Source organism: Biomphalaria glabrata, chromosome 1, assembly GCF_947242115.1.
Source record: "Biomphalaria glabrata chromosome 1, xgBioGlab47.1, whole genome shotgun sequence".
Lineage (NCBI taxonomy): Eukaryota > Metazoa > Mollusca > Gastropoda > Planorbidae > Biomphalaria > Biomphalaria glabrata.
Window position 1 is genome coordinate 4,144,228 of NC_074711.1, and position 13,207 is coordinate 4,157,434.

Sequence of the window (13,207 nt, forward strand, 5' to 3'; positions counted from 1 at the left end):
CCGGCCAGATTTTGTTTACGGTCTTTCGCCTAAATAAACCAAATATAAAGATTAATACATCATGCACCGGCATTATCTACTCTGCCACTGCCATTACCTGAGTCTAGATCTAGAATTCTAGATTTGTAGATCTAGGTGGGTTTATCATTTAAAGGGAGATGAATAAATACAATAAGACTAGATTTCTAGACTATAATATCTAGATCTACATTTAGCCTTTATTCCATTTTTTTTATTTGCTAGCGTTAAAAATATTTTCAATTAATAGTTGGCAATTTAATTTAAGAATAGCCTCCCATTAATAAAGTAAACAAACAAGTTTAAAATCCCTACATTTTTACACGCAACACTAACTGTGACACAGAATCTAAAATCTAAGTCTATAGTCTTAGGTATAGTTCTAGACTAGAGGTCTAGTGTCTGCACAGATCTACAATTAGATCTATAATCTTTATATATAATATATAGATCTATATGGCTATATAGTATATATATGGTAGATTCTTATATAATTAATTTTATTAATATATTAATATTATAAGTTAATATAACATTGGTTAGGCCAATAATAGAATAATATGCATCCTCCGTTTGGACCCCTCAACTCAAGAAATTAGAAAACATTTAAGAAACTGGAAATTTTTAGCTAATTATTCATGTCACTACTATTGGAAAAATGAAAAATAACCACTGTGGACAAGTCAACAACTCTAGACTCTAGATCTAGAATGACTAGATTAGATCTTGGAAATATTTTATAATCCAAAGTAAAAATAAAATGTAAAATATTTATTCATATTTCCAAATAATTTATATGTAAACTTTTTAAAAACACATAAAATGATTGTCTATCCCATATCATTACCATCCAACATTGAGACCCCACTCTTTAAAAAAATCTTTCTCTGTAAAAACCATTGAAAGAAGGCAATTTTGGATGTTAGCAATTAAAAAAGATGAAAAAAACAATTTTAAAGCACCAACATTGCCAGCGTTGATCCAAGCACTATAGCTGGGTAAAATCAACGATGGGAGTGTTGTTATGGAGTCAAAGAATAAAGGACAAAATCAAGCAGCAGCTTCCCATAATCAGGTCGGAAGATTCAGAGTACCAGTGCTGATGTTCTTCATACACTTATTTTTCTAAATGGTTATTTTGTGCTTAGTTTCCAGTTCAGGCAAAGTGTGCAGCTTTAAAGGACATGGTCATCATTATCTGGAGACACTCCACAAATGCTTGTTTTGCTAGATCCATTATTCAGCTTCTGGAACATGCATTGTCTCATTCAGTTGTGACCTGTTTGGAGTTGAAAATGTATTCATTAATCATTTCAGGATATCTTATAATATGCATAATTTCCCAGAAGTTTGGGTTTGAACTGGTTCATTTTTGGGTTAACTATTTTTTATAATTATTTTCATCTTTTCTGGATAGAGAAGTATTATTGACTACTTGATTTTCTTTCTCCTTTATTTGGCCAGCAAGGAAAAATGCAACAGAAATAGGGTATATTTACTGTGCTTGACAAAAGTAGAAAGCCCAAGATGTATTTGGCTATTGAGGTAGAAAAAAAATCAATGCTGATGGGAAAACTGAGACTAAGTCCTAATGCACCACCTCCTCTTGATTTTCCTGATTTTTCATGTGGCATAGTTTCTGGACTGTCGAATCGTCTTGATCTGCTCAGGTTTGAAAATTTTGCACATGGGCTTGGATGTAATAGTCTTCAATTCTAAAGGAATGTTTGAAATGTGTAAACAAATAGAAAACTATTTAAAAAAAAACGGTAATTGCTGAAGCCCATACCATAACTAGATAAATAAATCATGTGGGCTAGATTTTAATTTTAAATAAAAAATGATATAATGTTTACTATTACAACTTTTTTTTTGCAGAATTTAAATATGTCAATAACTAAAATTTGAAAAACTATCAGAGTTTCCCTTTAATATGCAAGATTCTCAGGAGAAAATGGATTTATAAGATTCTGTGACACTTTGGTCTATGCCAGCCTAAATCTCCATTAACCCATCAAGTGCTTAAAGCAAAAGCTTCAAAATGGCAGAATGGATAGATTTCTCTGAGGTACACTTAAGATTCAGATTAATTAAAACTAGGCTGAAAAAGGTCTAGTTTTTAGACACTAGATTTTTAAAAAAATTAGACTTAATAAGCATAGTTTCTAGACACTAGACTTAAGTCAATTATATTATTACAATATATGTATTGTATTTTAGACTTGATAAGCATAGTTTCTAGACACTAGTCTTAAGTCAATTATATTATTACAATATGTATAGTATTTTAATTAGACTTAATAAGCATAGTTTCTAGACACTAAACTTAAGTCTATTATATTATTACAATATGTATTGTAAACCAATTAACCAACGGCACTCTCCTCACAATTTCTGAACATTTTATTTTTAAATCCTTAATAAATTGTACTGAATTAGTGTAATAATTATTAATATTTAAACTGTTTCAATTTTAGGTTCCAAAGGAGAGGGAATATGATTCAGCATTTGAATCTGATGCTGAGGTTACTGCCAGAAAGTAAGCTTTTTATCACAAATATAAATAAGTTCTATTTTAACATGCTAGTTTTTAGAACACAGATTATGTCACCAATAGAGAAGTCCTTTCCTGCATTGACTCCCTCTCCCGAGTGTAGTGGTGACTGAATGTCAAATGAGATTTGCAGGACATATGCATACACAAGATGAAACACATTTACTAAAGTCAGCCATAGCATGGAAGCTGGAAAGAAGAAAGCAAAAACAAGGCCATACACTTCTAACATGGTAGCACACCTTCTTAAAAGACCTAAAATTTGTGGGTACCAGTTGGGAAGAGGTCTATGACCGATCTATGTGGAGAGAACTTGCCCCCTTCCCTTGTGCTGAAAAATGCAGAAGGACCTAAGTCAGTAAGGACAGAAGATGTTCAGTGTTAGTGTCACTATTTAACTATACAAGAGCCACATTTACCTTTTTTTAAATGTAAATATTCTTAGTTAGGCTAATCAAGAGCTAAGAATATGCACTTCTTAAATGTTGATGTAGTTATGGGATGCAGGTTGAATTAAAAAAATAATAATTTAACTGTCAAGACTTTGGTTACTTTTAAATTTGAGTAGCTAAAAAAATTGATCACATTTACGAGTCTAAACAAGAATGCCCTGTTATATATTTAAGATAAAAATAAAGAGAAATGAACTGGATCATGAAAAGTGCTTAGATATCACACTTCAATCTGATCAACCGGTATATCAACATGCACAAAATATCAACATGCACAATATCATCATGAAAAAAATTGTTTTAGGTTAAGAAGTGAAAACATTCTCAGAGCCTTGTTTTTTGTTTTCTATCGTCTCAGACTATATATCTATACTATGTTTTTTTTTAAATAGAAAAACTGAGATCATAATAATTCTATTTGTTACAGACAAAACTTGACAAACTTACTTCCTGGAAAGAAAAAGCATGACAAAGTTGCTAACAAGCGTCAGCTGGAGGAAGAGCTCATCAAGTACGTTACGGATGCTTTATTGCAACCTGATGCATTGACAAAGTTTTGTTTTATCACACTAGTTTAAGATTTGTGAAGAATTTGAATATAAATCGATGGCTAATATAAAACTGGTTACTATACAGGATTTACATAGTGTTAGGTTATTGTGATTCATAATGAATGAAACATTTCTACTATGTAGGGAAGAAGGAAAAGCGTACAGATCTAAAGCTGTAGCACTTGATGCTGTATCCTTTGTTATCAAAAAACGTACTTTTGTTTTCATAATGACTTGCATAACTGGATTTAGTTCTTTTATGCGAACCACTCCTTTCAAAGTTTTAAAAACCTTTTCTTTGTAATACTTTCTTAATGTTGCACAGTAACTACAGATTCTTGAAATATTTGCTTCTTGCAAAATGTATTGTAACTATAGATTGGGTCCTTTTAGGAAAACCAATGACTTGGCAGAATTTATTAATTTAAGTCATTAGCATGCATGACTAGATTGACCTAGAGACACTCAAAGGACCTTATCATTTTCTTTTTTGAAGTAACGTCTGTATTTTATAAGTTAGAACTTTACTTAAAATATTTGTACATGCATGACTAGATTGACCTAGAGGCACTCATAGGACCTTATCATTTTCTTTTTTGAAGTAACGTCTGTATTTTATAAGTTAGAACTTTATTTAAAATATTTGTAAAGTCTTTATGTATATGTATATATGTATCTGAGCTGTTCAAGGTAAAAGTAGACATATATTGTTGAACATTCACTTTGCGTGCACAAAAAAGTGTGGCACATTTAGATTTGCTATACATTTAGTAAAACTGAAATCAAATTATCTTTGCTAAATATTATTTTTTTTATACCTTACTGTACTTATTACAGTCTTTATATTTTAAATACTAAATGAAGATTATTATTTCTATTTCCAAGTTTAATGTGTGAATAGTTAACATTTTTTTAGGCTGACATTTGATAGCTTCATCTGATGGGCAGATTATGTGTGCCATTGTTTTTGTATATTAAATCCTTACCTCACACGAGTACTCTCGCCACAAAGAGTTCATCAACAATTACCTACTGTACTATGGTGGATCATTGAAAGAATTCAAAAGGGATACGTAAGTATTGTTAGTCTTTTACTGTTACTCCCTATTAATATCTCTCTGTCTTTCAACCCTAGACAATGTCTCTGTTCTCTTATTAGAGCACTACATACTACTGTAGAAATCATTTTTATTTATCTATATTATGGAACACTAGTCAAACCATGACATAGTTAATTATTTTTCATAATGTTAAATATATTTTTTCCAATATGGGGTATATTTCAATGTAAATACTACTTTGTAATGCAATAACTAAGTACCAGGTGACCAGATAGGACAAATGACCATAAGAAGATCTCATTGGATGGACAGTAAAAGTATGAACTATCGTTAGAGAGTATGTTATAGTGGAAGCTGGGATGCCAGACCTTGAAGTATTTTTCTACTAGGGGGAAAGTATTAAACGTGATGTCAAAATAGCAACTTTTCATTTGTGAATTGAACTTGTCCATATGTATGATAGCTCTTAATAATACCTTGAACACTGACCAAAACAAGGTTCTTTCTAACCTCTCAGTTATATGATGTTCATATAATCTCTCTTTTCAGGTCTAAAGATAAGACTGATGCTGATGTCATTCGAGAGAATCATCAGTTTTTATGGGATGAAACAGACGACAGTCTGTCTTGGTAAGTGATGTGAATTTTTCAAATTTGTGTTGCCAACTTTTGTATTTGAGAAACAGTTCATAAAAAAAAACATTTTGTAGTATTCCTATAGCAAATCAAACTGATTTATCTTATTTTTCAACTACTCTTTTAGGGAAAAGAAACTGGCTAAGCGCTACTATGATAAACTATTCAAGGAGTATTGTATTGCAGATTTAAGTCGTTACAAAGAAAACAAAGTAAGTCTGTCTACGGTATTTACAAAAATGTTAATAGCTATAATCTCTAAATATTTCCCTACCAGAAGTATATTCTACATCTCTAAATATCTATCTCACGAGAAATATAATCTATTATTTTGTGTATTGGTACTTGTAGTCACTGTCATTGAATTCTTAAATTGGATTGTCCTGATCAAAATTTGTAAGTCTAAACATTAACAGTGGTAAATCAACAAGTCTGGGTCTATCAAAGATTAGATGAAGCAGCAAAATATTTAGAACTTTAATAAAACAATGAAACTGTAAAATAATAATCCCTGCCAGATAATCAAGCCCCCAATTACTAAAATTCAAACAAACTGCATAGAACCAACCACATCACTGGCCCAAGGGCATTCACTCCACTCTCCTGCAAAGACAAACCAATCTAATAAACATAGAATTCTTTCCATCTTAAAACCCAATTTCAGTCAACTATTACACTTCTACAGTCATCTTACCCAGGCTCTTCCTTCTGCCTAGTAAAAGACATCCACTTTAGCAAAATTAGAAGACAAAGCATTCCACTCTTTCATGCTGAGTTCTAAGTTTTCTGAGGTTGGCTAAAGATAATGCACAATGCATGTCTCATAGTGGTTCTAAATCATTTTGCCTTTTGTTACCTTACTGTATTGAGGAGCTCCTATTTGCTGCTTTCCTCATGTAATGGTGGCTTGGTCAAAAAAAGGATGATGCTGTGATGTTTTTTCTTGGTTAGGTGTGATTTACTTGACTTAGGTGTGATTTACTTGACTCTATCCATTGACTCCCAGTGGAGCTTAGGGCATCAGCTGTACTTCGCCATTGGACTCTGTTCTTGGCAACTTTCCTCAGTTTTGTCCGTGTCCATCCTGCCATCTTTGCTTCTTGGTCTACCGATCGCCACCATGTTTGATTTGGTCTCCCAGCCTTTCTTTTCCCCTGTGGGTTCCAGTCTAGAGCCAGTCTGGCAATGTTGTCTGCTGCTCTTCGTATTGTGTGCCCAATCCACTCCTATTGGCACTGTTTCATTTCTTGTTCTGTTTGTGTTTGCTGAGTTGGGCCATTTGAGATTTTGTTTGGCCATCTGGCACCAATTATCTGTTACTTTGTTAGGTGAAGTGGTGGTTAAGTAAAAAGCAACTGAGGCTTGGTGTATTAGTGATTATGACAAACTGAACCATGGTCATAAAAGTATTACTTTTCAGTTTGATAGCAGCTTTTCAGAAACTCTGAATTGATTGGTTCATTACATATAGAAAGTTTGTGTTATAAATTGTTCTGATTTGTCAATTTTATGATAAGCTTTGGCTAAACAAATATTACCTGGCTTATACAGAGTAATCTAGAGTTACCTTTTCAGGGGCAGATGATGTAAAGGTGATCTATTTCTTTGGCTGACAGTTAATGAGGGTGTCATGTGGCCAGCACAATGACCAACCACCTTTACTTTTCCCCAACTTGTATCAAGTTCCCATTAGATCTGGGTGGACTCAGAGGTTCCTTAAAGATACCGAAATAAAAAAAATCCCAGTCTTCATCAGGATTTGAACCAGGGGCTTCTTGGTTCAGAAGCCGAGCGCTTTACCAGTCAGCTACCACTTCTGGCTAATAAAATCTTATGAAAACTAACTAGCATTGAGAAAAAAATTGGGCTGTTCATTAATGCCTGTTTTTTTTTTAAAATAATTTCCTCTTATGTTTATTGCCTTGGTAGTCTAAGAATAATCAACAATTCGGTGACTTATCTAGTTGTCTTTTTTTTTTTTGGTAGATTGGAATGAGATGGAGAACAGAAAAGGAAGTTATTGAAGGAAAAGGTAGACCACTCTTTGCCAGCAACATATATGTTGTACCGGTATTAATTTAAAAGAAATTCAGTAGTCCAAAATATAATTTTATAAGTCATAAAATTAGAATTGAAAATTGATTTGTGCTTCAAATCTTTATAAAAATGTCTGAAGTGAATTCATCAAAATTTCTTAATGAAAATATAATATCAATACATTAAATCTTAACTTTTTTTTAAAGGTTAATTTAGTGACATATCAGCTCTTATTAATCAATTAATAGAAGTGAGATTATTTAAATATTTATTCTAACTAATGTTATAACTTACTGTTTTTAGGTCAATTCACTTGTGGGAATAAAAAATGCAATGAAAATGAAGAAGGTGGAGGTCTAAAAAGTTGGGAAGTGAATTTTGGTTACCTGGAGTCAGGTGTGAAAAAAAATGCTCTAGTAAAGCTGCGCCTTTGTCCAGACTGTTCCTACAAACTTAATTACAGGAAAAAGTGAGTTGTTTTTAATTAATCATATCCTCTGGGCTGTATGGGGTTCTGTAGGAAGATTAGTACCTTTGTCAACAGGGCTGTCGGGCTAATTGACATTGGGCTCCACACAGAGCCCAGCCCTCACCTGTGGCTTAAATAGTTGTCAGCTTGCGATAATTGCCACACCCTTTCAAACCAGGAAAGCCAAAGCTAACTTTGTCTCAGTCCGGCGTCACTTAGCAAACAGCGTGGGACATTCGGAGCACAGTGGAGCACACTGGTTATCCACTGCACTCCAAATCAGCTCCAGTTGACTGGATCCATTTCTGTTACAGGAATTAGCTGATATGGGGCAAGAGTGAGTCAATTCAGCGCTAATCTCCCTTACTTTAAAAAATGTTCATCATACAAGCCACATTCTCGTCGGCTTTTTAAAGCAAGGATTGGACTATATAGCCACCTTTTAGCTCATGAGTTCATAGGAAATAAGACATGTGCTCATCCTTGACTACAAAGGAGGAGTTATATATATATATATGATGTGTTTTTTTTTCTCTATTATAAAAATTGAGCTAGCCAAGTTATTGAATTCAAAGAGCTAGAAATGTCTGTAAAGTGGGAACAAAAAACAGTTGACGTAGCTCAACGTCATGATTAGTGAGATATTGCTGAAGCAGACATGTTTGTTTTTAATGGGATTTAAAAAAAAAAGACGCACAAGACCTTCAATCCCTAGACCTTAAATATATGAATAGTCTCAAATTTTTTAGGTGTCATATTTTATTCAGAATTTTTTTCTCCAGTTAAAATAAAAAGTGTTTAGCTTTTTTTTTTTTTAGCACTAATTAAAATGACAATATTTTAAGCTGCTGCACCTGTTTTTTATTATCTGCAGGTTTGAAATCAGAAATTTTCTGTCTGTTTATGGTCATGCTGAGTCTGATTCTCTTGATGTTGGCCTACTCATGACATAGCGATGTGTAATCGCTGAATGAACTCTTTATGTTGTGTCTGTTCTATTTATGTGTATGTTTCTGTTGTGTTGTCCTAATATGAGAAAAGAATCCTTGTAATCACAACAAATTTCCATATGGATCAATAAAGCAGTCTTAGGTCTGAAGAAAGAATGCACCATGGAAATGTTCTGTAACCTTCTCCAGCATTCTGATATTGTTACTAATATTTTTATGTATGTTTAAGTCTTTCAGACCTTCTTCTTCTTCTAGCCAGCTTTTTGCTGCTGAGCTGTCAGCTCTTTTGCAGACTGTGCCAAGTAAAAATAGTGTGCTGTTTTCTTCAGTTGTTCAGCACTGCTTACAGGGTGTTGGTTATGTTGGGCTGGAGTGGTAGTGGGGTTTGCCTAAGGTGGATTAGGAAGGGGCATTCAAAAAGGATATGGTTTACTGTTTCGTAAGGGTGGGCGCAGAGTCTACAAAGGGAAAGTTGTGTGGGATTTATTTTATTGAGATGGTAATTTAACAGAGGTGTATGTCCTGTCCTTAGTTGGAAGATTGTAGATTATTTTTTGTGGGGGAGGAAGTTAATACTGTCCAGTTTGTTAGGCATGTTCATTTCTTTGTACATGGCTCTGCCTGTGTTTCCTGTTGCCCATTGGTTGAGCCACTCCTCTTTGTGGTTGTTGATTCTGTTGGTTCTAAAACCTTCTCCAGCATTCTGCCCTTATTGCCTTGATATTCTCACTAATATTTTTATTTATGTTTAACTCTTTCAGACCTATGTTGAAAGTATTCTTTGAAATCTATACAATGTGTGCATCAGTTGCTTTATGTGTTGGAGTGTTTTGTTATCATATATTTTTTTTTTACCTTCTTGTATGTTAAGATCAACACTTTGTTTGCTATGTTAGGTCAAGATTGCTGTTAGGTCAAGATTGCTGTTAGGTCAAGATTGCTATGTTAGGTCAAGATTGCTATGTTAGGTCAAGATTGCTATGTTAGGTCAAGATTGCTATGTTTGGTCAAGATTGCTATGTTTGGTCAAGATTGCTATGTTAGGTCAAGATTGCTATGTTAGGCCAAGATTGCTATGTTTGGTCAAGATTGCTATGTTAGGTCAAGATTGCTATGTTAGGTCAAGATTGCTATGTTTGGTCAAGATTGTTATGTTAGGTCAAGATTGCTATGTTAGGCCAAGATTGCCATGTTAGGCCAAGATTGCCATGTTTGGTCAAGATTGCCATGTTAGGTTAAGATTGCCATGTTAGGCCAAGATTGCCATGTTAGGCCAAGATTGCTATGTTAGGCCAAGATTGCTATGTTTGGTCAAGATTGCTATGTTAGGCCAAGATTGCCATGTTAGGCCAAGATTGCCATGTTAGGTTAAGATTGCTATGTTAGGCCAAGATTGCTATGTTTGGTCAAGATTGCTATGTTAGGTCAAGATTGCTATGTTAGGTCAAGATTGCTATGTTTGGTCAAGATTGCTATGTTAGGTTAAGATTGCTATGTTAGGTCAACACTTATGACATAGATATATACATTGTTTCTGACAGACACAAAGATGTTTCAAGAAAGAAAGAAGTACACAGATCTGACGATATCAAGAAATCGCGGCTGGATGAGGGTAAATACAGCATTGCTTTTAACCCGTTATTTTCTAAATGACAATTCAATTTGTTGTTTTCATTCATATCATAAATAAAGAGGATTGTAATAATTAAATTCTTTGAAGTCAATTAGAACCATTTTTAAATCAAGATTTTAAAATAATAATAGAAAAAGGGGAGGCAATTCAGGCACTTGCTTTATCCACATTAGATATGCTATAGAAGTTCTAGTTATTTACGTATTAGTATAAAGCTTGGCTTGATAAAGCTTATGTGTCATAATCCACATCTTGGTATAACATGATAGTCTTCCATTCAGCTGGACCATCAGATGGTTATACAGAAAAGACAGAAGATGCTAAAGTGACTAAGACAGAAGAAGTGTCCACAAATAAAGATATCTGGAGCCAGCCTGTTGTTTTAACTGAGGATAAATCAAGGTAAAGCATCCTTTTGTTTATTCCTCTACTTTAATACTATATTAGTAAGCTACCATTTAAATACTATATAAGTAGACTACAAATCAATATAACTGCTTTGTAGCTGAACTTGTGGTTTAAGATTGGAATATTCCTAGTCTAAAATTGTGCTTTTAAAATATTTTCCAGTTTACCCATTTATAAAAAGCATTATTTGCAAGCCCAAAGCTTAACTCTTTCTCTCCTAATTGATGATGCCAACGTTGATTTGACTCCCATTAAACTAAATTGGTTTTTGGATTTATAAACTTTAAATTTTGTTGTGCGAAAAGAGCATGCATTCTCGTATAATTTAATACCAAATATAATATTTTCTGATAACAAATAAAAAAGTTATTGAAGTTAAATCAGAACAGGAGAGTGTAATACAAACGAACAAAACGAATAATACTATCAGAATGAGAAAAATAATTTACGGAGAGAAAGAGTTAAGGAAGAGTGCAGGAAGTTAACAATTTTTTTGTCATTTCATGTCTCTTTGGTTGTAGCTTTAATTTGGGTCTCAAATGTATGTCCTGTGGTCTTTGGTTGTAGCTTTAATTTGGGTCTCAAATGTATGTCCAGTGGTCTTTGGTTGTAGCTTTAATTTGGGTCTCAAATGTATGTCCAGTGGTCTTTGGTTGTACCTTTAATTTGGGTCTCAAATGTATGTCCAGTGGTCTTTGGTTGTAGCTTTAATTTGGGTCTCAAATGTATGTCCAGTGGTCTTTGAGCTCTTCATCTGTTTCTCTTTAGCTGCTAGGTGTTATAGATACCTATAAAGCCAGGTATTTCTGGGTCACTATGGTTTGGCCATTTATCTTTGGTATCTGTAAAGCAGTGGCTCTCACTTTACCTTTGTATAGACATATACCTGGGTGCTTTATACAAGGTATCTATGGGTTCTTGAATCTTCCATTAAAGGCGCCTTTTCTCCATAGTGGGCATATGCTGGCAAGACAACCTTAACCATGTTCTGCTGGAAGCCTATGTGGACACTATAGAATCACTACTTACCAATTGATAGTTGAGTTGAACACATAAGTGCCAAGTGTGATATTTTTTGGCGAGCTTAAAGATTTAAGACCCTGTCCAAATATAGACACTAATGATGAAAGGTAAACCTTAACAGAACCCCTGGCAGGAAATGAATTTAACTGGATCAGATGTGGCAAAATATGTAGGTCTCAAATGGCTTTGTGTGGTCACATGGAATACTGCAATCATCTTTAATCTTCAGAATCATAGACAATGCCTTAATGGTTTGGAAATTCTGCATATTTTGCATATCTATGATCATCATTGGGCAATAATGTGTAATAGTTCTTTCACTGGGCATGAAATAACAACATAAAACTTTGTCTATAGAGAGTGTCGAGTTATTGAAGAAGGGCAATATCTTTAATCAAATTTTAGTATTGATGTATTATTTGGAAATTTCTGAAAATACCCTGGATGTACCAGTCATTCTGTCTGAGTGATAAACTGTTCCAAAAGTGGGCTGGGGTGGTGTCCCAAGTTTAAATTTGAGTGAAGACTGGGATTTTGAACATCAGTATTTTTAGGGTGCCCATGAATCCACCCAACTCTAATGGGTATTTGACATATGTTGGGGAAATAAATGCGGTTGGTCATTGTGCTGGCCACATGAAACCCTCTGCCCTAGAAACCAATGAGCTTTATCTGCACCATAGATTGCAAGGTCTGAAAAAGTTACCTGTACCTAACAGTAATTCTAATAACCTTCTTTTCATAATTGAATAACAACTAGCCATCAAATATTTTGAAGCAAACAATATTTATGTATTGAAGACACTATTTAATTAAATTTTTTTGCACCATTTTCCTAAAGCATATTCTATTTTCTTATTTTCAGAGAGGATGAATTTGACAGTTATTTCAAGGACATGTTTTTATGAAGTCTTTATCAACAATTAATTTTCTGCCCATGTCTGTGTGATGTTTTTTGTTTGGTGTAATGCACAAATTGTAAGACAAATTTCCTTACGGATAATAAAGATTATTATTATTATTATTATTATTATTTGAGTTATCCACATTATGAAAGTCAATAAATATATTTCTTATAAAATGTGAAGACCCCCAGTAAAAAGTTGACTTAGTTGTCTTGAATTTATTGCATATAATTAGATTTATGTTTGTGAGGTGACAAAGTGACTACAGAAAAAAATATTTGTATTTAATTGTTAGGTGACATTAGGATGAAATGAAAATCTAAATCTCATAGCAGTAAATATACAATAAAAAAAATGAACAATGATAAATATATGATAATATACATACTATCGTTTCTAATAACTGTATGGGTTGTTCTTTTTTTGGCTTTCTTGTTGCAAATAGAGTGAATTGTGTAAGGCCAAAGAAATGGGACGTAAAATTTACAACTTTAATATATGATTTAAAGC

The 13,207-nt window shown here is 33.4% G+C and overlaps 1 protein-coding gene across 5 annotated transcripts; it reads left to right on the plus strand.

The window, feature by feature from the left end:
* The first annotated feature begins 1 nt into the window (after position 1).
* On the plus strand, positions 2-12,894 carry LOC106055420 (protein FRA10AC1-like). 5 transcript variants are annotated; one of them, XM_056013668.1, is made up of 13 exons: positions 2-135; positions 1,897-2,086; positions 2,496-2,557; positions 3,452-3,535; positions 3,720-3,765; positions 4,572-4,648; positions 5,186-5,266; positions 5,400-5,484; positions 7,259-7,304; positions 7,613-7,778; positions 10,270-10,340; positions 10,631-10,763; positions 12,658-12,894. In XM_056013668.1, exons 2-13 carry the CDS (start codon positions 2,060-2,062, stop codon positions 12,698-12,700), a joined length of 921 nt encoding a protein of 306 aa, XP_055869643.1. In that variant the 5' UTR covers positions 2-135; positions 1,897-2,059; the 3' UTR covers positions 12,701-12,894. The 5 variants fall into 5 exon arrangements, with proteins under 5 accessions (XP_055869643.1, XP_055869575.1, XP_055869846.1 ...); XM_056013600.1 differs by lacking the exon at positions 2-135 and adding an exon at positions 277-392; XM_056013871.1 differs by lacking the exon at positions 2-135 and adding an exon at positions 278-392 and having other exon boundaries at positions 10,643-10,763.
* Positions 12,895-13,207: the final 313 nt, after the last annotated feature.